Here is a 21,001-nt window from a genome sequence, read left to right as displayed (position 1 = left end):
TGTGGCATTGTTTGAGGAAGTCAGGAGTGGTGGAGAAGTATGTGAGGATCGTGCAGGATATGTATGAGGACAGTGTGACAGCGGTGAGGTGTGCGGTAGGAATGACGGACCGGTTTAAGGTTAAAGTGGGATTGCACCAAGGATCGACTCTGAGCCCTTTCCTGTTTGCAATGGTGATGGACAGGTTGACGGACGAGATCAGACTGGAGTCTCCATGGACTATGATGTTTGCGGATGACATCATGATCTGTAGGGAGAGTAGGGAGCAGGCTGAAGCGAGCCTCGAGAGGTGGAGGTACGCACTGGAGAGAAGGGGAATGATACTCAGTAGGAGTAAGACGGAGTACATGTGCGTAAATGAGAGGGAGGGTGGTGGTATGGTGCGGTTGCAAGGAGTTGAGGTGGGGAAGGTGGATTGGTTTAAATACTTGGGATCAACTGTCCAAAGTAACGGAGAGTGTGGGAGAGAAGTGAAAAAGAGAGTGCAGGCAGGATGGAGTGGGTGGAGAAGAGTTGCAGGAGTGATTTATGACAGAAGGGTAGCTGCAAGAGTGAAGGGGAAAGTATATAAGACGGTAGTGAGACCAGCAATGTTGTATGGTTTGGAGGTGGCGACGCTGAAAAAAGACAGGAAGTGGAGCTGGAGGTGGCAGAGTTAAAGATGCTGTGATTCTCGTTGGGAGTGACGAGGATGGATAGGATAAGAAATGAGTGTATTAGAGGGACAGCGCAGGTAGGACGGTTTGCAGACAAAGTGAGAGAGGTGAGATTGAGATGGTTTGGACATGTGCACAGGAGGGAAACTGAGTATATCGGGAGAAGGATGTTGAAGATGGAGCCGCCAGGCAGGAGAAGAGGAAGGCCAAAGAAGAGGTTCATGGATGCGGTGAGGGTGGACATGCGGGTGGTTGGAGTGTCAATGGAAGATGTGGAGGATAGAGCAAAATGGAGACGGTTGATCCGCTGTGGCGACCCCTAGCGGGAGCAAGCCGAAAGAAGAAGAAGAAGATTTTGATAAATATACATCTTATTTGATTTTGGCTAAGAGGTCATTATTCCCTGATAACCGACCTCTGACTATTCTTGCAACATTGATGGAGTGTTTATGGAATAATGGGGATAACCACAGCCCCATAGGTGTTTATTGTGAAATAATCTATTCAGTCTCGGTGGTTTAAAAAATTAAACCACCTCTGCTTCATCGATTATTTCACAAGAAACACCTCTGGTTAACCCGATATTACACTGATTATATAGATACACCATGGAGTAAGATGCACTGTATCTTTAAGATTAAGAAATACTTTGTCGTAACAAACTAAACTTGTTTTTCTCCATGGATACACATATACATCCTTGTGCGAGACAAAATGATTCTATGAGATGTTTGGCTGTCATGCACATTGTCCACTTATGCCATTTTCACTACAGGTACATAGCTACTAGCAGGAAGGAGTGCCTTCGAAGGAACAGGGACTTAGGAGCAAGCAGGGTATATCGTCTCAGCTCGACCACCAAGATACCACCACAGAAAGTTGTCTTGACTGTGTCCCAGAACAAGTCTGCCCTGATTGATCTTCTATGCGAGGACCTCATCAAGCACAAGAATGATTTCAAGCGACATCGCCTTGTCATCACTGGAAGCCGTCCTGTTCCAGTTAAGCTGTACAAAGTTGTAACAATGCAGAGAAGAGATCTGGAGACCACCCAGGAAGAGGGTGACACCATCATTCTACATCAGCTGGCAGTTGTCAAACCACAGTCAGCCATAGTGGTGGCAGACAACACAGACATCTTTGTCTTGCAGTGCCACTTCCGTCATCTTGGGAAGATCACTTCACAGGTGTGGATGGTATCACCAATCAGGGGTCGGTCAGTGATTGACATCAATGCATCTCTAGCCAATAATGAAGAGATTATGGAAGATCTTCTTCCAATGCATGGTTTGTCAGGATGTGACAGTGGCACCATACTTCGGAATCGGAAAGGGAGGGAGTTGCCCTCGGAGTTCTAAGGAGCCAAAAGCATTCCATCAGTTTACTTGGTGACATCACAGTTGAGCTGAAAGATGTAGTCAAACAATGTACACGCTTCGTCCTTGCATGCTATGGTGAGGAGGACACTGATTCAGCAAATGATGCTAGGGACAAACTGTGGATGAAGAAGGTGAGCAAGAACATCGCCAATGCTCCCAAGCTCCAGTCTCTACCCCCAACCGATGAAGCCCTCTGTCAGAATGTGGCCCGGGCTCACATCCAGGTTGCAGTCTGGAGGAACTCCTTGGAGCCAAACCCACCAGCACTTGACCCAGCAGCACATGGGTGGTACATGGAGGATGGATCTCTGAGTGCAGTCATGCTTCCTCCCAACACTGCACAGGTTCCTGATGCTCTGCTCAAGGTCATCCAATGCTCCTGCAAGGGTGAAAAACCATGCAACACACGCAGATGCAGCTGCTGCAGTTCAGGCATGACTTGCACAGTGTTTTGCCATTGCGAAGGAGACGATGAATGCTGGAATCATCACACCAGGATAAATGATGCAATGGTGGAAAATGACTCTGATGATGAATATTGAGAAGCATATGTTTATTTGTTCGAGTGTGTTCAGTATTTTGTTCGACTGTCTGATTGTTCAAATCATTGAATTGTTACCGTATTTCAAATGACTGCAGATAGTAACCATATTTTATGAGCATATATTGTTTCAGGTTGAAAGATTATAATCAGGACATGATTGAAATTATTGTTTTAACACAGATATTGTGATTATGTTACTTTAATAATTAGTATGTGTGGTGTAGCAGGCCTGCGGGGGCAGGGCATGATGTGGAGGAGTGGTCGGCGTGATCACGTGCGTGCAAGGGATATAGGAGTGCGCGCCGCCTGAGGCGTTGTAGTGGTTGCTGTAGTCGCTGTGGCTTGTGGAGTGCATTGAGTACGTAATAAAGGGGAGTTACGGGCAACGTACGCTCACGCTCCCGCTCCCGCTCGTGCAACAAAGCCGGGTTGGACTGTTTCTCCCGCTCGTGTCTGCCTTCGAAGCACCACTATCACGACACCACAGTTTGGCGACGAGGCTGTTCGGATCGGCGTGTGCAGGGTGGTTGGGTTCGGATCGGCAGAGAGTAACTCGGCGCACCCCGCGCGGTTCGAGGTTCCGGAGGAGCGCATCGCGAAGAGCGTATCGCAGGTTCGCACGCCGCACACACAGGCTCCGGAGCCAGGAGGCTCGCCAGCACGGCCAGCTCAGGCATGACAGGAAGTCGGGGCACGGCGCACGGACGCGTGCCCGCCTTCATCGGAGTCGACTTCGGTCACGTCGAGTGGACAACGGCCGCGCTCGGAGTTGGTTTAATTGAGGCACGGCAAATCTCGGGAATGGTTTCTGCGAGGTCACGGCTAAAGAACGAGGACACGCAGTTCAGCTCGGACGTGGCGTCGGACATCGCGCAAGCTCTGAGGAATGTCCGGGGTCTCGATGGTCGGTGCGCAGCAGATGATTCGGAAGTCAGCGCGGTGTTCCAGGCGCGCACGGTCTTCGGCGCGGGTCGTGGCCGAGCGTTGCAATGCAGTCAATCGGACGGCGGTCTGAGCACTCGGGGACGTCTACGGTGTGTGTGCCGAGAGTCATCGGCCATCATAACGGTCATGGATGGCGGTGTACGAAGCGACCCTTGCGTCCCGGGTCAAGACCTACTGCCGGTACAGTGTTCGGTACATGGCGTACACTTTAACGCCCCGGGTCGAGTCTTGCAGCCTGGGTACAGAGATCCCAGCGACCCGGAACGGGAGATACTGCCGATGTTGAACCTGCCCTCAATTGGTCCGGAGGTGACAAGACCAATGGCAGGGGAGGTTGAGGTGACCGGGGCACTGATGCTGCCCGTGTTAAACCTGCCTTCAATTGGTCCGGAGGTGACAAGATCAATGGCAGGGTAGGTTGAGGTGACCAGGGCACTGATGCTGCCCATGCTGAGCCTGGTTTCAGTTGGTCCGACGGTGGCAGGACCAATGCCAATGGAGGTCGAAGTGATCGGGGCACTGATCGGGTGTCGAGTTGAGTCCGCTCGTGCTACCCTCGCATCGCACGCGTATGCCGATGAAGCGCTGCCGACGGTTGGCGGGGCACATGTTTTGGGTGCCCAGCGGGGTCAGCGGGGTGCGCTCCCGCGGTTCGTGGTGCGAGGGGAGGGGCTCGCAGTTCCTGTTTCGGAGTTCGTACCTCCAGGTGCACCTGTGCCTCCCTCGGGGCACGTACCTCCGTGTGGGCCCGGGCCTCCCTCGAGACGCGAGGGTGAGGTTCCGGCGACGGGGGCCACGACGATGCAACGTGCGCTGCCGTTCGTTGCTTCCTGCAACGTTGATGTGCGGTTCGGGAGCAACGGGAGCCGTGCCCGCTCTCGCGATGAGCTCTCGCGCTTCGGCTGCGCTCATGATGCAATGCGCGCCTGTGTCGGTCAGGCGATTTCAACGGGGAGTTGCAGTGAGCCCGTCGCGTTCAAGAAGTTCGCGGATCGCGACTGTCGACGGCAAGCAGGTCATCGCAACGTCGCGACGACAGCCGGGAGACGGACACGTGATGTGGTTCATGGGTTGCTGTTCATTGCGTATTTGATTTTCATTGCTCAAGTGATGCAGTTTAACGTTGTTGAAATAAATGCCGACAGTTCAGGTGTGAGAATATGTTTGGCTGGGATCAATCGATGGGATTTTCGTGATAACGGATGTGATGTGAAGGCTTTGGGAGCGATTGTGGCAAATAAAGAGGTTTTATTGGCCTCCCGCTGCCACGGGCCACGGGTTGTTACTTTGTCATGTGCGGGGGTTTTATCGGAAAAACGCGCTGTACAGAAAAAGGAGTTTGCAATTGCACAAATGATGTTCTTATTGATTTATGACGAGCCTGGGTTTGATGTGTGGTTTGTATGGAATTGCTACCGTCTGATTGCCGTGTGGGTCTCAGAGATCGACTCGGAGCCGGGGCTGGTTTGCTATTCAGCGTTACCCCCACCTCTGATTTCGGCAAGGTCAGATGTGCCTGGCGCCTGGGGCGCAACTCTCTGTTCTCGCCCGAGGCCGTTTGGACGTGCGTTGGAATCTCAACTGATTGTAGTGCGTGGGTTGTTATGGGGTATTTGTTGCGTCCAGCCGTCGGCGCTGTTCAGCGTCCCCACCCAAGGTCAGTCGGGTTTGGCAGTGGCGCCACAGTTTCCAGGCAGCGGCCTTCCGGCCTCGGAATGTTTATCTGCTTCAGGTCTGGCTGGGGGAGATGTGCCGCCTTGTCGGCCGGAGGCGTTTGATGGTGCCGGGGGAGGTTTGCTCGGGAGGTCGCCGCGACCTCGCTGGAGGGCGTGTAAGCATGAGCCACCTGAGGGCGCTTTTGCTGCGTCGTGATGCTGTGCTTCTCGCCTTGCTGCTTGATATCTGTAACGCGGTCAGAGTTTTTGTGGGTTCATTGGGCAACTCAGTCTTCGGAACCTGGCCGTTGCAGCTCCACTCGCTCGCATCGACACGGTATATGGTGTGATGTGCCTATGCTTTTTCTTTTTGAGGCGATTATCGTTTTTGGTACCTTATCTGCTTTTATGTCGTGGTATCCTATGCTGCTTCTGGTTATTATGATGATGGTCATTAAATAATCATAGTTTTAGGAGGGAGGAGTGTGGTGTAGCGGGCCTGCGGGGGCAGGGCATGATGTGGAGGAGTGGTCGGCGTGATCACGTGCGTGCAAGGGATATAGGAGTGCGCGCCGCCTGAGGCGTTGTAGTGGTTGCTGTAGTCGCTGTGGCTTGTAGAGTGCATTGAGTACGTAATAAAGGGGAGTTACGGGCAACGTACGCTCACGCTCGTGCAACAAAGCCGGGTTGGACTGTTTCCCCCGCTCGTGTCTGCCTTCGAAGCACCACTATCACGACACCACAGTATGGTTTGCAAAGGTATGTGATTATAATGATTGTAATAGTGTGACATGCTGGTTCAACTTTGTCATTATCGGCTTGCCTCTTATTTGTAAATTTGTGTATGTAACTTTCAAAAAATGTGATTTGTAAATTTTGAAATCTTTTCTGAAAGTAGGTTTGAATAACAATTGCAGGAGTAATTACTTTTAAGTTTTGTTAACATGTTGTATCATAAAACCACATTTCATGTCGTAAACGAACTAAGATGCTGTTCTCTGACGTTACTAAACTGGTACTCAGGTCATTATTATGTACATTTATGGAAAAATTATTAAACATACCAGTTTGTAGTACAGAAATTTGGGTTTTTCACCTATTGAAACCCCTATTTTGATGCATCACATGCTTCTCTAGCATAATTTGAGGGCACTCTAGTAGCATTTCTATAAGCGGAAGCCATCTTGGATTTTTCAAATTGCCCAAGGGTGAGTGTTTCACACCCACCCGAGGATGTTAACTTAGACCCTATACTACAATAATTCAGAGAAAAAAAAAACTATCAGAGACTTTGAGGTTCGGGTAAAGTTTCCAGTTTGGCAGACAGACTATGAGGTTTTTTTAATGTCATAGGTGGCTTCGTTATGATGTCATAATTGCATATGTTCAATGCCTTATCCGAACAGTATGAAAATTTTTGAGGGTTATCTCGGGCTAAATTATATGGGGGGAAAATAATTTGATGGCAGTCAGGGAATAAACCTTTAAATATCTTCTTTTCCAGAATGGCTTGACAGATCGAGGGGAAACCACCCATATTTTTCCCACAAAGCCTTAAGGATACCAGGTGTTCACTAATAATTAATAGGTCACATGGTCTGGCAGCCATATTGGATTGAATGAAAATGTTTAAAAAAAAAATTTGAACTGCTTCATCAATCGACGTGAAACTTCACAGTTATCATATAGTAGTCATGTGGAATATACGTTTTAAATTTCAACCTGATCGGACGCATCGTCTGGCAGCCAGAATTATTTAATATTTTGAATCTGGGTTCAGAGATTTGAATCAAACTTGGTACAAGTATTATAATGATGTAATAATGTGGGCGGAGGGCGGAGACATACCTTCAGAGGAAGAGCGCCCTTCTAGTTAGCTCTGCCACCGAAGGTGAAGGAGGTTATGTTTTCTCGTGTGTGTGTGTGTGTGTGTGTGTGTGTGTGTGTGTGTGTGTGTGTGTGTGTGTGTGTGCGCGCGCAGGATATCTCAAGTTGTGGATGGATCCGGATTGATATTTTGTGGACAGGTTGGGGGTGTGACAAGGACGAATTGATTCGATTTTGGTGAAGATCCGGATCTGGATATGAGAATTATTTTATTTTTAAGTAATTCTTCACCATTGAGAGATTGGGGCCAAAAACGATGTTTCAAAAATGTATTGGGCCTGATATGTTCTCGTGGATCAGGCATTGCGGGGCGGACGTATGTGCTCCACCGAGTGCCCTTCGAGTTATGCATGTTTTGAGAAATGGGTACTCATCGTGGTGGAGCGGCATAGCTGAAAAAAATTTACAATTGTGCATTTCGTGATACAAGCGTCAAATTTGCCAGAGATAGATTAATATATTGTGAACAGATCTGGATATTGAGGCATTGTGGGTTCAGCCCCTGATGGGTGTGACAGCCGTTTTAGAAAATGGCCGCAGGATAGAGTTACTTTGTTGGATTGATCAAGTAAGAGGAAGTAGGTGGTCTAAGTAGGGTTAATTGAACACTGCAAGGTTCAAGAAGACTATTTGTGATGGATATTTAGAAACTACACATTAACCCAGTTTTATTGACATTTACATGAGACTTTGGTTCTGAAATGTCTGTGGCAAACACAGGCTACAACAAAATCTTTAACTTTGAATGAAACTGTAAATACCCCAACATTTGCAGTTGTTTCAACCACTAGTACGTGCCTGTACGTGCGTGGTCGTAGGTGCAAAAACAAAAAAAAAACTTTCAAACAACCACACAGTACATTCCTTCACTCTCGTAAACGACGACTGGTTTGGAGCATTGTGTTTATCTATAAATGTGCATAAGAAATCGAGAAATTATTAGAATATAGTAAGTCATCACTATCTGGAAGTCCGTACGTTGTAACCCGTAATGGGGAACGTGGCTGAGGTTCTCTTCCCCGTCGGCCACGCCCATGCAGCAATGTGTCTTGTCATTGGTTGGTAAATAAATGGCCATAACTTGGGAAGCACTTGTCCGATTAATATCAAACCTTGAAAAGGCATATCCACAGTGCCCCAGCAATATATCTGGCAAGTTTCAATTAGATCGGACCAGTGGTTGTCGAGAAACAGCGGTCACAGACACACACACACACACACACACACACACACACACACACACACACACACACACACACACACTGCTGGAATTATAGATAGATGTCTCACGGGATACCAGTGTCCGTGCTGAGAACACTCCCCCTCCCATAAACAAGGCTATGCATGGAAGGGCACAGCCTTTTTGCAACTGCATTGCTTCACCCATTCCTTCTTGCATTTGCAGGACACCAGCTCTTAGCAGGTCTTGTCTGCCTTGGGTAGAGTCGTCCAATGTGGCTCACAGTCCATTATGAGTCTTGGTCCAGCCCTAGCTGTTTTGTGAAGGAAGCTTTGGCCTTAGTAGCAATATCGTTCGCCACACATGACATCCCTGGCCGGTCGCCCTCTTCACATGCTGCTCGAGACCTGCCCTTGTTGGTGGAATCAACCGCACGTTGTCTTTCTTTGCAAACAACTTCTTCCGAGCTTTATCTATATCAGTGCTGGTGCGCTTGTTCGGTCATACAAGAGGATGACAAACCTTTTCAATGCAGTGCAAGACATCTTCTGGTGTGGTACTTCGTGCCAAGGACAACTTCAGTGCATCTGTTAATTCCAGAAGCACAGGTCAGATGGTACAGGCAGTCTTCTAACCATGCCCAGCAAAGCTGGATACCGTGTTGCACCTTGGAAGAGCATGGCACATCGGCAATCCCCAGGCTTTCTCTGGTCCAAGCCCAGCTGCCATTGTGGGATGCTAAGTACTGGAAGCTCTTTGCGGTTCCGAATGTCAGCCACAGTTCATATAGTGGTTGCAGCCCCTGTGGCACAGACACGTCCAACACCATGACCTCTGCCAACCGTTGGGATCTGGACGCATGCAGCAGCATGCGACTGTCGGCTTCCTCATGGCTGCATGGAGCGAGTGATGAGATCCTCCAGTGGTAGCTTGCTGAGAACTCCCTCTACATCACTTGATGACAGCTTCTCACAGGAACCTGAAGAGCTCTGTCTTGTTGCAGTCCGTGCAGAGGAACCTATGCCAATTGCCTAGTTTGGCTGCTGCAGCTACGACATGTCTGCGCACTCCTTTCCCACATTTTGTTCTGGCCATGCCTTTCAGCGAATCCTCAGTAGAGGTGTCCATGACCTACACAAGGTCCAGGTATGACGAATCCTGCAGCTTTGTGGACAGGTCGGGGATGAACCTATCACTGCATTGACCTACTGCGACCAATTTGACAAATTATTCTTCCCAAATCATTTGGGTTCTGTTTGACAACATGTCTCTGTGTCTGTGTTCATTAGCCTTCACTTCCAACTTCTGAACAGAGTCCAGCCAGTCAGTAAAGTAATTGAAACCGCTCGTGGCCATTTTGTAAAATGGCTGTCATGGGCCGAATCCACGATCCCTCAATAGCCAGACCTGTTCACAATATATTGGCCTATCTCTGTGCCGAATTTGCAGGTTGAATCACAAAATGCACAATAAGTTGGATATGCCACCCCCACTATATCTCAATATTGGTTCACGAGTCAGTAAGTGACCACTATATTCGTTATGGGTGTGTGTGTGTGTGTGTGTGTGTGTCTGTCTGTCCCAAGCATAGCTCCGTGGGTTTTGATTCGATCTTGATAAAATTAGGGTGCAAGGTTTGTATCATGATCTAGTTGTGTTTTCCTGAGAATGGGCGTGCTGTGTCCATTATGGGTGGAGCCACGCCCAAAAAACATGTGTTTTTAGGGGGTAGCCGATTTCAAGTTACATCTTCTCCGAGGGGGTTTGTCGAATCTGGCAGGGGTTTCGGTATTTGGTTAGCCCAATGGCACCTGCATAGCCCCACGGAGCTCGATTTTTCATTTTCGTCCCAAGGTCAAGGTCACAAGGTCACGAACTTAGAAAATGTCAAAAAAAAATCAATAAATTGGGCATCGAGCTCCTTTGGTTTACAACTGTTTCGAATGAAAGTTGGTATGCAAGTAGTGCTCTTGGAGTACTACAACTTTCATCATTTACGTTTTTCCCGATTCCCTCCAGTTTGCCCGTGGCGTCCCCTCGAAGGTCAAATTTTTTTTTGAAAGGCGAACCGTGTACCTTGCTTGTGGACCATCGCGGTCTCCAGACTTGTCCATTTTTAAATGAATTCACGATAAAATGCTCTCTACGTTGATTGAATTCTGAACTGGTTCAACACGGTTATGACGCCTCGATAGTCCCAGACTTCCCTGCTGAAAGTCATTTTCAATTCCTTCGTTGGACATTATTTTAGACGTCACCACAATAATTGGAACAAGGTTCAAAGTTCAGTTGAACCAACAATCGATCTAAAATGCCCGTCGTTCCCTGCCCTTTTGAATTGCTGCCTCTTGCAAGACTTGCATGAACAATCGATAATGGGGAAGGTGGTTATCGTCGTCTAGTTCTGTCAAGCCGTGGCCGACTTCTAGTGACATTCATGACCATGAAGGTGGAATGATTGTTTAATCTTTGTTCCTGTACTCTACACAAAGATGTCAAGGTTTGGTCCAACAGCTCCAGTGTTGGTGAAATGCAATCACTGTAATCTTAAACATTGAGATCAAAGGAAGAGTCAAGCACACCACTATTTGTAACAAACAAGAGGTGCCTAAACGGTCCCACAACTTTTGATAAAGACCAAGGAGAATCGGACCTACCAACAAGGTCTTCAAAGTGTCGATAGCACTTTCCCCATCAAGCTTTCCCTGTGTGCACACAGACACGCAAGCGGCAGTCGCATTTGATTTTTCTAAAAAATAAATCATTTCAACATTTTACTTGTGAAAGGAGACAAACAGGGTTTTTGAGTGGCATCTCAAAATAACACAATGATTTATACAAACTTTTTTTTTTGTATAAATCTTTTTTTTGAGATATTGAGAACTTTTTGAGATATTGTGCTATACCACACAATCGCTTTTGACGCGATTTCTCGATGCAGAAGAATCGTTTTAAGAAATTGTATCCGGATCCTGATCTTCATCAAAATCTAATCAATTCTTCCTTATCACACACCCAACCTATCCACCAAGTTTCGTCCAAATCTATCGATAATAATTTTTTTGAGATATCATGTTCACAAACAGACACAGACGGTGATGAAAATGTAACCTCCGTCCACCTTCGGTGGCAGAGGTAATAACCACTTGATATTAACATTTGTTTCGATCAGGTGGTCAATCCACATTCTGCCCCGTCCACACAGCATACCGAAGACTTGTTATCTTGGGGTCGAGTCACCGCTCGAAGCTGGACCCCTTGTTTGATCCTCTGCATCATTTCATCCACAGCTTTTTGTCTCACCGATTCGAACTCTGCGTGTACAGAATGCCCATTCCTGCATTTATAAAAACAATCGGTTTCCCAAATCCTTTTCCCAACGGCATCCTTACTCCAGCATACCATCCGTGGGAGAAGGTCCTGATGCGTTACGACGTGAGCCGCCTGTCTGACCTGCAGACCGTCCTTTCAGCATGGCCATCAGTGACCTGCAGCACACACGTGTGAGTGGTTATGTTCATTTGTCGACTTTAAAATAAGGACATTGAAGATCATTGAACTTTTAAGCTGAAGACGCAGTTATCATTTGCTCTATAAACAAATCAGTGACAACAAAGGACCAACAAAGAACTTACTTGAGAGGATTGTGTGGTGAGAGTGGTGGTGGGAGCGGTGGTGGTGGCGGTGGAGGTGGAGGTGGAGGCGTTGGGAGTAGATGTGATTTTTCCAGCTCTTCAACACGCTTTTGCAACTTGCCCACTGGGATGAGGGAGGTTAAGGTTATGGGTTTGTATGACTTTCGATAAACCATTGAAACATTTTGACGGTTCATCGTCGTGTATTTCAATTTTTGTATTAATTTTGCAGCCTGAAAGTTTTTGTCCAAGGCAATGATATTGCACTTATTAGATAGAAAGCCACCTCTTCATTTTTTTTATTATTTATTTATTTTACAAGAATGGTTCATGAATAAAACCTGAGGTTTGCAGTGAGGCTGTATTTTGTAAGTTTAACCAAGCGGAGTTACTGGACGAAGGCTTGCGTCCTGGAGTTGATGGTTACAGTCGGAGGGCAGAAAGCGGAGGGAGCGATGTTTGAGAACAGACGGTAGAAGACAGAGACCACTGACCTGCTTGCAATGTGAAAGCAGCATACAAACCTTGTACTTCAGCCTCATCACAGGAAATTCAAATGGTGTTGAGAACTTTCGATTCCACAGAATCCAGGAGAAACGTTGATAATGGAGTACCAGTCCATAGCCGATAGCAGTACTCCAATGAGCTACAAACAAAGGCCTTGTGGACTGAATAGCTGTGATTTCCGCCCCCCCCCTCCCATGGGAAGACTTTGATCGACGGAAGATGCCCGGTCTGCTGGCTTTTGAAGCCAGCTTTGTTAGGTGGTCATTCCAGCAAAAATCAGGGTAATTATGAGGCTTGAACTTCTTCCTGTGGATGACCACGGAAATATACAGTATAGGTGGGTTCATTTGACAATCATCCCGAAACTACAAGGTGAAACTGGAGGTTTCCCAGGATTGGAGGACATGTTTCATTATCAGACCATTGTCGAATCATTTCCACATCGGAGAGAGATGCAGCTGATCTTTGCCTAGCAGAGGTGATTGGGGGGTTGGGGGTACTGTATGACGAAATGTGGAGTTGTCTGCAAAACGTAAAGGGTTTTCCAGAGCATTGGAGAGGTCATTAAATTAGATGAGGAGTAAGACTGTCCCCAATATACTACCTTGGGGAACTCCAGCCTCCACTAGGAGGAGAGGATTCCAATGATGGCAACATGTTGACTCCTTGAGTGGAGGAAGATAGAAATCCAAAAATGAAGGTGGCCCGTTTTTGTCCTATTCTTGTGGACGTGAGTGTTTGCCGACTTCGATGTAGAGGGAAGGCAGCCAAAAGAGGACAGACAAAATAGGGCAGTTGGAATGGGAGCAAGAACAACAGAACAGGACTTGAGAACAAGGGCACCGATGCCATCTGGTCCTATCACCAAAGTGGAGTCAAGGATGGACAGCACTTTCTCTACCTTCTCAGGTGAGAAGGACACAAAGTTCAGTAGACAGTGGGTAAGATGGGGAGAGAGCGGGATGGGTTTGGTTACACGATATTTGAAGGTAAATCGAGTTTAAACATTCCACATCATCTCGGGCAAAGTCTGCAGCAATGTCCTTTGAGATGAGGAAAAGGATGGAGGGGGAACAAACAACAGAGACAGACTTGACAAGATGCCACCGTTGAATTGAAGGAAAGACTGGTTGGAGAGTTGGGCCTCAATTAGCAAGATATTTTCGGGCTTGCCTCAGGATGTACAAACACTTGTTGCGAACTTTATGGAATGAAAGAAAGTTACCCTCAGTTGGGTTGGGTTAACTTTCCATTGCTACTTCACTGCAACGGCCTCCCCCATATGTTTCAGTGTATCGGAGTTGAGAAGATGGGTAGAACAGTGGCAGATGGGATAAACTTGTGCATGCGTGTAAGTAGGATTTTGTGAAAGTATTCCCAGGTGGTAGGTGGGAATCGATATCAGGTACTGTGGTGGTGATGGTAGGCCTACAATCCCCCCCAAAAAAAAAGTCTGCAAAAAAGAAAAGTTTGGCACTTTCATGCAAATTAACTTTGTGAACTTGCATGTTTGTTTGTTTTTGGTGGGGGGTGGTGACGTCACTTCCGGTTGTGTTGGCACGAGGTTGTGTAATCTCTGCCAGATCAAGATGAGCATTTTTTTGGAATCGAGATTTGTGTTAGGGGTTGTGGGTTTTGTATCTACGAAGGTTGCAGATGTGTTCGTAGCAGTTTAGCGGGTATCTGTATTCGCTTAATGAAAGAGGCAGGGTGAGGCCTAGCATACAAGTCTAGCATTCAAGTGAGTTTGGGCCTTGGGAATATGGTGGTGAAAAAGGGTATAAAGAGACAGCGAAGAAAGGAAGAGGAGTACATAAAATGTGATCGAGGCTCAATGTGGGCCACATCAAGAATAGGGGACGCAGAGGGTTCTTACTGTTGTAGGAAGTGGGAGGAAATAGCGCACTTGAGGACGGTTATTACCGGGTTGAAAGAGCGGATATATAATTTGCAGCAAATAAACAGAATGTGAGAAATTTGTAGATAATAGTTGGTTACGGTTGTGGAGTGAGGTTGCTGAGGAGATTGGCAGTGGTGGGGGTGCAGTGGGAGCAGGCAGTGGTGAGGGAGCAGCGAGTGCAGTCGTTGGTGAGGGTAGAGCCACAGAGATTGGTAGAAATGAGGTATGGGAGACAATTTTTGTGGGTGATGAGATGATTAAATATGTAGATTCTTCATTCTGCAGGAAGGATCGTAGACATATAATTCTGTGCAGTTTTTTTAGGAGCAGGAGTTTGGGACATTGAAGGAAGGTTATCGGGTCATTGCAGGAAGAAGTTGGTGATGATACACCAAGGAGCAAATGGTTTTTATGGAAAGTTGACTTGGAGGTTTTGAAAAATAGATACAGCATATTGGGGAGGGGGGGGGGCTGGATACCATGTCAAGGCTCGTGTAAGAGCTAACACACACAACATACAACAAGGGGAGCAGGAGACAAGAGGGGAAGGAGAGGGAAGCATAAAATAAAAATAGTGGCCGAGGAACAGAGACATTAGGATATTTATGGAAGGTAGAGGGATGGGGCAGGGTGCACGGGGTAAACAAGGTAAACAAGATGGTATTACCGGGACTTTCAGGAAGGAAAACAAAGAATTTGAAGGTGGTTTTGGGATGGATTAACGGGGGTAGAAAAGATCAAGATTTTGGATGGGGGAAGATATGAGATGGTGATGAACAGCTGTTTTGAAGACCTGGAGGGAGGATTGGGATTGAAGAGAGTGTGGGAGTTTGTTCCAAAGGTGTGGACAAAAGAGGAATGAAAGAGTGAAGGTGAGCAGTAATTCTTGATTTTGGCAGTTTCACCAGAATGGGGTTTTTGGCAGACCTTGAACGCCCTGCGGAATTATAGGGGGGAGGGGCAGCAGGGGTGGCAAGGCCGGAGAGGAGACGGGAGATGACAAAGACCACTGCCGTGCCTCCAGTGAGAGACCCAAAGACTCAGCTTCATCACGTGAGATACCAATGATCATAAAGCCTTGGTTTCCACCGTGAATTTGAGCTACGTGAGAGGTGGGAGCACCACCCCAGAGGGGAGAACAGTACTCCATCAAGCTGCGGACGAAAGCTTTGTCAGTGGTAAGAAGCTCAGGTGTGCCGAGGAAGGACTTTGCACGGCGGAGGATGTCCAGTTGGCGACTCGCTTTGGAGGCCAGCTTGGAAAGGTGACTTTCTCAGGAAAGATCATGGCAGATAGTGAAACCCAGAAGTTTGAATGAAAGGACTTCTTCAAGAGGGTTGTTGAGAAAGTGGGTGGGGTGGGGGGGGGAGGGTCCAAATGGTCCTTTTGGAGAGACATAGTGAGAGTGAGATTTTACCGGATTGAAAGACATGTTCCACGTGTTGGACCAGTTTGTGATTTTATCCAGATCTGCAGAGAGTGAAGAAGCTGCTGCTTGCCGATCTGAGGGATGACAGATGGTATGTCAGAGGGTGGAGTCATCAGCAAAGATATAAAGGATAAACTGAAAGGCTGTAAGCGGCTGAAAGCAAAGGGTTGTGGGGCAGTTTTCTGGGGTTCTCCCAAGATTAGGAAATGATACAGAAATCATTAACACAGCGAGATGTCAATCACTGGCTGGAAGAATGGTGTAGGGAGAAAGGTTTTACATTTAATAAGCAGAGGGAATCATTTAGGGGACCAAGGGAGTGTTTCCACAATGATGGTCGTATGTTAAATAGAAAGGGGACAGACAGCAAGGCTTGCAGTGGGAAGTGAGGAAGGTATTCAGGCTTTTTTAGGTAGCCTGGTGTTGGCTTAGTGGTTAGGGTGGTGGCTTTGGATCCTCGGGGTCCTGAGTTCGAGCCCCGCTGGCCACTGAATTAATATCAGGGGGGGTTGACTCAGCCTGTCATCCTTCCGAGGTCGGTGAAATGAGCACCAGTATACTGGTAATTATCCCTGCGTGTCAAAGGCGACTAAAGGGTTTTTTTTTTGTATACCTTGGTCGAGGCTCGTATGAGAGCGAACACACAACTCACAGCAAGGAGGCATGAGACAAGAGGGGCGGGAGTGGAAGGGACAAAACAGTGGGGAACAGACACATTAGGTGAACTGTGGAAGGGAGAGGGATGGGGATGGGACGGGGAACATGGCGAAGAGAAGATGGACATTTCAGGGACTTTCAGGAAGGAAAGCAGGAGAAATGAAGGAAGTGGGCTTGGGTGGATTATCGGGGGTAGAAAAGATCGAGGATTTGGATGGGGGAAGATAAGAGGTGGTGGTGAACAGCTGTTTTGAAAGCCTGGAGGGAAGAATGGGAAAGAATAGAGTGAGGAAGTTTATTCCAAAGGCGGGAAAAAAGAGGAATGAAAGAGTGAAGGTGAGCAGTGATTCGTGATTTTGGTAGTTTTACCAGAAGGGGGTTGTTGGCGGAGCTTGAGTGCCCTGTGGAAATGTGGTGGGGACAAATCGCAGAGAGAGCAGGGGGGGCAAGGCTGGAGAGGAGTCGGTAGAAGACAGAAAGACCACCGACCAACCTGCGGTGATTGAGTGAGAGGCCCAAAGACTCAGCTTCATTGCGGGAGATGCCGATGATCTTAAATGCCCTGGTTTCGACAGCGTGAAGCCGAGAAAGGTGAGAGGCAGGAGCACCAGCCCAGAGGGGAGAGCAGTACTCCATCAGGCTACGGACAAAAGCTTTGTAAGTGGTCAGGAGCTCAAGAGGGCCGAGGAAGGACTTAACACGACGGAGGATTCCCAGTCGGCGACTGGCTTTTGAGGCGAGATTGGAAATGTGACTTTCCCAGGAAAGGTCATGGCAGATAGTGAGACCTAGAAGCTTGAAAGAAAAGACTTCTTCCAGAGGATTGTTGAGAAAGTGGATGGGGGGGTTTTCTAAACGGTCCTTTCGAAGAGACATAGTGAGAGTGTGAGATTTGTCTGGATTGAAAGACATGTTCCACGTGTTGGACCAGTTTGTGATTTTATCCAGATCTGCAGTGAGCGAAGAAGCTGCTGCTTGCCGGTCTGAGGGATGACAGATGGTACGGCAGAGGGTGGAGTCGTCGGCAAAGAGAAATAGAGGATTTTCCAGAGAGTCCGAGAGATCATTGATGAAAACCAGAAAAAGAACAGGGCCCAGAACGCTACCTTGAGGAACTCCAGCCTGCACAGGAAGAGGGGATGAAAGAACTCCATTTAGGGCCACACGTTGACTGCGACAGGAGAGGAAGTCTGCGAGCCATGAGTGGAGATGGCCTTGAATACCATGGGCAGAGAGTTTGGTGAGTAGGGCAGGGTGCCAGACTGTGTCAAAAGCACGTGATATGTCCAGGGATACGGCTCGGATTTCCTGTCTGGCATTGAGGACCTCCATCCATTGATGGGAGAGCAGAAGCAGCATATCCAGGGTAGAGTGACCTGGGTTGGCGTCAGGAAGGGCATCCGGCCGTAAAAAAACATTGCCACAAGAAAGGGTACCATGATTGGAGCCCACAAAAAAGCTGAGCCCTGCTCAGGGATAAAGGCTTTAAAATGATGTGATGATTCAGGCTTTTTTTTAGGTCAGTGGAGGGTGGGGAAGGTAGTAAGGAAGGAACTGATGATAAAATTATGATGAGTAATGCCAGTGAAAAAAATAGAATTTCAGGAATGGAAAAGTTAAACATATTCTATATTAATGTCAGGAGTTTAAATCACAAGATGGAAGAGCTTGAAGCCAAAGTAGATAGTGAGGAGTACCATGTAGTTGCAGTGAGTGACATGGTTTAAGGAGGAGAGTAACTGGAGGACAGGATTAGAAGGCTACAAGGTGTATCGGTGTGAAAGGAAGGAGAGAATAGGAGGAGGAGGAGTAGCAATCTGGGTGAAGGACAGCATTACATCAAGAGAAAGGGGTGACATTAAGGAAGGAATCAATGTTGAGGATTCTGTGTGAGTAGAGAATAGAGATTGTAAAAACAGTAACATACTGGAAGGATGCTTTTATAGGGCTCTGGGTGTGAAGGAAGGAGGAGTACATGAAGAATTCAAAAGGGTATGTGATAAGGGAAGAGTACTGATGATGGGGGATTTTAACTTATCAGGGATAGATTGGGTCCAGGAACAGGGAAAGGGCAGAGCAGATGAGGATTTCCTAGTTTCAGTCCAGGATTGCTTTTTAACCCAGTTTGTAGATGAGCCCATGGGGGGGGGGGGATTGCAGTGTTAGACCTCCTTTTAAGTAACGATCCCAATATGATGGAGGTAGCGGAGCATGCAGGTGCAAGTGACCATAACATTGTGTGTGCAAAGATTCTGTTAAGGGTTGGAGTTCAGGATGGTAGAGTGAGGCTATTAGATTTCAGGAAAGCAAACCTTGAGGGTATGAGAAGAGAGTTGGGTGATGTAGATTGGGGGAAGCGAACAATGACAATCAACATCAGAGAAATGGGAAACCTTCAAGGAGCAAATGTGTAGAGTGCAGAGTAAGTACATTCCAACGAGGTGTAAAACCAGAAACAGAAAGAGAACAGGGTGACTGAACAGTGAGATAAGGAATGTTATTAAGGAGAAGCAGAAGGCATTTATTCGGTATCAGCAAATACAACTCCTTGCTTCGCTAACGGGGATATTCAAAGAGATAGAGATATTCCGGCAGATATGACACCAAGTTTAACGTCCATCCAAGAAATGGCACACACATTGATCAATCAAATCAAACCTTCCTCAATTCCCACTGCAAACCTTGCTGTCCCCTTTCTGTTTAACTTATGACCATCATTGTGGAAACACTCCCTTTGTCCCCCAACGGCACACACTTCATCCTGGGAATTCTTTCAAAGAAACTTGCTCTCCCTCATGCACAGATTTATCCCCTCTCCCCTTCAGTTGTCCTACCCTTCCTCCCGCCCTTGGTTCACTGAAGCTTGTGGCGAGGCAGTTGTCCTGAAACAACTTGCCTTTGCCTCATGGAAAGCAAACCCAACTGTGGGCAATCTCAGTTCCTTCCCTAAAGCTCGGAACAAGTGTGTATCTACCCTCAGGAGAGCCAGAAAACAACATCTTTCTCATCTCAAGTCTGAACTCTCAAACCTCTCTCCCTCCTCCAAATCTTGGTGGAGTCTAATCAAATCTGTTTCTGGTGTATGTTCCCCCTCCATCCCCTCCAGCACCTCAAATGGCCACACTGCTGATACCGCACGTGAAAAGGCTGAATGCCTTAACTTGGTGTTTGCATCGAAATCTTGTGTCGGAAACCCATCACTTTCTGTACCACCTTACCCAGTCACACCCAACGATCCTTGGACTCTGTGTCCTTTTCTCCTGACAAGGTGGAGAGCTTGCTGTCAAACCTCGATTCAGATTCTGCAACTGGTCCAGACGGCATCAGCCCACATGTCGTAAAAACCTGCTCTTCTGCTCTTGCTCACCCTCTCTCTGTTCTATTCACCCTCTCATTTGCTCAAGGTCATCTGCCATCTGCTTGGAAAACAGCAAACATTACCACTCCGCATAAAAAGGTGCAAAAACAGATCCCTGCAACTACAGACCAATCAGCCTTCTCCCAATCATCAGCAAGGTTATGATGATGATTATCTCTCCGCCTCTCTGCAAAATCCTCGATCTCTTTGCTGATGACTCCACCCTCTGCCGTACCATCGGTCATCCCTCAGACTGGCAAGCAGCAGCTTCTTCGCTCTCTGCAGATCTGGATAAAATCACAAACTGGTCCAACACGTGGAACATGTCTTTGAATCCGGACAAATCTCACACTCTCACTACGTCTCTTCGAAAGGACCGTTTGGAACCCCCCCTGCCCCCCTCCCATCTACTTTCTCAACAATCCTCTGGAAGAAGTCCTTTCTTTCAAGCTTCTGGGTCTCACTATCTGCCATGATCTTTCCTGGGAAAACCACATTTCCAACCTGGCCTCCAGAGCCAGTCGCCGACTGGGAATCCTCCATCGTGCAAAGTCCTTCCTCTGCCCACTTGAGCTCCTGACCACATACAAAGCTTTCGTCCGCAACCTGATGGAGTACTGCTCTCCCCTCTGGGCTGGTGCTCCTGCCTCTCACCTTTCTCGGCTTCACACTGTGGAAACTAAGGCATTTCGGATCATTGGCATCTCCCACAATGAGGCTGAGTCTTTGGGCCTCTCACTCTCTCACCGCAGGAAGGTCAGTGGTCTTTCTGTCTTCTACCGTCTCATCTGTGGTGTTGCCCCCCCCCCCGCTCTGTCTGAGATTTGTCCCCACCATATTTCCACAGGGCGCTCAAGGTCCACCAACAACCCCCTTCTGGTAAAACTACCAAAATCACGAATCACTGCTCACCTTCACTCTTTCATTCCTCTTTTTTTCCCACCTTTGGAATAAACTCCCTCACTCTATTCTTTCCCATTCTTCCCTCCAGACCTTCAAAACAGCTGTTCACCACCACCTCTTATCATCCCCCATCCAAATCCCCGATCTTTTCTACCCGTTAATCCACCCCAAACCCACCTCCTTCAAATTCCCTGCTTTCCTTCCTGAAAGTCCCTGCAATGTCCATCTTGTATACCCCGTGTTCCCCACCCCATCCCTCTCCCCTCCACAGATCTCCTAATGTCTCTGTTCCCCACTGTTTTGTCCTTCCCACGCCCCTCTTCTCTCACGCTCCCCCCCCCCCTTTGCTGTGCGTTGTGTGTTAGC

General features: G+C 47.7%; 1 protein-coding gene across 5 annotated transcripts in view; it reads right to left on the bottom strand.

The window, feature by feature from the left end:
- SHTN1 (shootin 1) overlaps nt 1-21,001 on the bottom strand; it is a 101,255-nt gene that overhangs the window by 40,847 nt on the left and 39,407 nt on the right. For all 5 annotated transcript variants that reach the window (XM_085853043.1, XM_085853041.1, XM_085853042.1 and 2 more), the window contains exons 10-13: nt 11,882-12,005; nt 11,649-11,734; nt 11,457-11,560; nt 10,904-10,951 (exon numbers count right to left, since the gene is read on the bottom strand). In XM_085853043.1, the coding sequence (XP_085709169.1) occupies nt 10,904-10,951; nt 11,457-11,560; nt 11,649-11,734; nt 11,882-12,005 (362 nt within the window). The remainder of the gene's footprint in view (nt 1-10,903; nt 10,952-11,456; nt 11,561-11,648; nt 11,735-11,881; nt 12,006-21,001) is intronic.

Source organism: Eptatretus burgeri, chromosome 13 (assembly GCF_056783735.1).
Source record: "Eptatretus burgeri isolate ZD-2024b chromosome 13, Ebu_testis_v1, whole genome shotgun sequence".
Classification (NCBI taxonomy): domain Eukaryota; kingdom Metazoa; phylum Chordata; class Myxini; order Myxiniformes; family Myxinidae; genus Eptatretus; species Eptatretus burgeri.
This window is presented reverse-complemented; position numbering and strand designations above follow the sequence as displayed.